Raw genomic sequence first — 2,646 nt, 5'->3', positions numbered from 1 at the left:
ACTCTTTCATCTCACACTGCACAGGAAAATAAATTTCATTTAACATCTGTGACAAATCCTCATAATTTTTGATTTATTGTCTGTGAAGGAATTTCCTGCTTGTAAAAAGGATTTCTGGAGATTTGAATACTGTACTTATGCATACAACAACTTCTGAAGCACAAGAACAGCACCAGTTTCTCCCCCTCATCCCATCAATACAACACACTTCCAATGTGCAAAACCAGTGCTCTTAAGCTCAATTTCTGTGATGTGTTTCTAAACAGACTTAATTTTTGTGATAAAGAGCTCATCCGCACAGACACAAAGAAGCCCAAGTAATACCTTCCCCAGCAGCTCCCAGGCCCATCACAGGAGCCATCAGTCCATCCAAGGGCCATCTCCAGAAAGGAGATGTCTGGCCCTGCCCTGCACTTGGTCAGCACAGTCTGTCCCATTTCTTACTAAATATTCTTTTAACATGCAAAACAGAGCACCACTGTCCCCCAGAAACATGGATCATCAGCTCTTCTCATTTCGGCCAAAAAAAAACCTCATGCACCCACACCCTTACACTTGTTAGGGCTGCAAATACCAAATTAATTATCAGACTTTCTACGTGCAGCAAAACTTCCAAAGCAGCATCTATGGAACAAAACAAACTCCTAGGAATTAAAAATGCGTGTTTGTTGATACAAACATAAGTCTCCAACTTTCTTCTACTTTTCTGTTAGAAGTCCTAAATTATTAGAACTCCCCTAATACAATCCATATGGGTCATCATTATTAAATGAGTAATAATGCCCTAAGAAAAGAGTACACAACTAATTAGTAAACAGTAAGCATCCCAAAAACATTAATAGCAAGCCTTAATTCTTAAGTGGGGCCAGGGGCAGGAATGATATTTCAAGTTTCACCTGCAGAATTCAAGTTCTCTGATTGCCACATTAGGCTTTTAGTCATAATTCCTACAAAATCTGGCTAAGCAGTGGTTGCTCAATGAGGTACAGCTTCTCAACAGCTATTCCTGTATCTCAGCTCTTAAACTTCTTCAGAGTTTAGCCTCTTTGTGTTTCAGTTTTTCCCCCAGCTCTTCAGTGAGAATATTGCTACCTTTCTTCTTCTGTAATGGAAGGAAAATTAAGAATCGTGGGAGAAATCTGTGGAAACTGAGACACCAAGCGCTGCAAGGGCTATGCTCTTCCCCAGAATCAGCTGCAAGCAATTTTAGAAGATGTGTCAAGTGTTATTTTCTCTTTACTAACAGTGCTATAGCTATCGCAAGAATACTCTGGGTTATAACCAAGTCACCTACAACTCCAGAAGTCACCTTTTAGAAAGATTGTACTTACAGGTCATATGAGAACTTCCTCTGAAGGTTAGTCTGGTTCTTCTGAAACCAGTAAACATCGAGCTGTAGCTTTCCATATTCAGTCTGTAACTCTTTCAAGTGTTCTGAACAAAACAGGATTAAAATTTGTATCAAAATTCACACACACCTATATATACACCTACATATATTACAATAAAAGTATCCAAAAACAGATTGATACTAAGCACACTAACTCCACCCATCTGTTGTGCTCAGTATATTTTATATACAAAATGGACAGATAATTGTTGAATTTATTCATTCACAGATTTCTGACCTCCTTTTCTTCCTCAGAAGTATTATAACTTGGTTGCAGACCCTTGCTCTGCTAGGCTTCAGCCCAGCTTGTCTTTACATCTGTGAAATACTAATAACAACATAGTATAAAATTGCACTGATGTTCATTAGCCATCTAAAGACAAGCTTACAGTGCTCCCCTGAATAATATGCAATTTACAGTTATGTTCCTCAAAAACAGAGGTATCTAAGATTTAAAGCTTTCTTCCAGAAGGCGGCAACACAACATATTTACCTGTTTATAGAACTTTAGATCCAACTTCCTAAATTGCTAATAAATTGCTAATTTTGAAGGACCAACACGAACAGAAATTAATTATACCAAGTTTTCTCTTTTAATACAGGAGTTTGTGAATTCCCCTGGTGCTAAAACGCACAACCCAAATGCTTCAGGAAGGAATGCAAGAAGGTATAATGAAGAATAAATACACTAACAGTGCACACAGAAGCTAGTTTTATTCCATATTGGCTTATATCACAAGGGTCAGAAGTCCTACATCAAGCACTACATGGACAAATCCTTCTACCATTAAGGCAGATTAGTCTGACACCTCGCTGACCTGGAACTATGCAAGATCTAAGTCACACAACTACCGCATTGTCCCCATTACTTGGAGAAAGGCAGCAGTCTCAGAAGACACCAAAAAAATGCAAGTCTTAAAAACAGGAGGCTCCAAAAGCACTGTGAGAGAGATGCAGAGGGGTATTACGACATACCTCGTAGACTCTGGATCAGTTGTTCATTCACTGTGATGTTATTCATCAGCACTGACTAGAAGGAGCAAAACAGAAAACAATACTTTAATTGCAAAGGGCTTGTGACCATTAATATTAAAAACACCAACCAAAGCACTTGTAAGAAGGTATTTTCTTTGCAAAGTGCTGGGTTACAGCCAAACACTAAAATTTTTAGCTGCTCCAGAGATTTACTATTGCAAACAACACATGGTCATTTTAACCCAGATTTCCCAGTAAACAGGGGAGGGGGAGGAATATAT

General features: G+C 38.6%; 1 protein-coding gene across 1 annotated transcript in view; it reads right to left on the bottom strand.

Moving 5' to 3' along the window:
* LOC104537060 (Golgi membrane protein 1-like) overlaps positions 1-2,420 on the bottom strand; it is a gene marked incomplete at its 5' end in the record, with an annotated part of 10,618 nt that extends 8,198 nt beyond the window's left edge. The window contains 2 exons of the mRNA XM_010179838.1: positions 1,332-1,434; positions 2,366-2,420. Coding sequence (XP_010178140.1) covers positions 1,332-1,434; positions 2,366-2,420 — 158 coding nt within the window. The remainder of the gene's footprint in view (positions 1-1,331; positions 1,435-2,365) is intronic.
* Positions 2,421-2,646: the final 226 nt, after the last annotated feature.

Source organism: Mesitornis unicolor, unplaced genomic scaffold, assembly GCF_000695765.1.
Source record: "Mesitornis unicolor isolate BGI_N332 unplaced genomic scaffold, ASM69576v1 scaffold54142, whole genome shotgun sequence".
NCBI lineage: Eukaryota > Metazoa > Chordata > Aves > Mesitornithiformes > Mesitornithidae > Mesitornis > Mesitornis unicolor.
The sequence above is the reverse complement of the archived record's forward strand: the minus strand, read 5'-3'. Positions and strand labels throughout refer to the sequence as shown.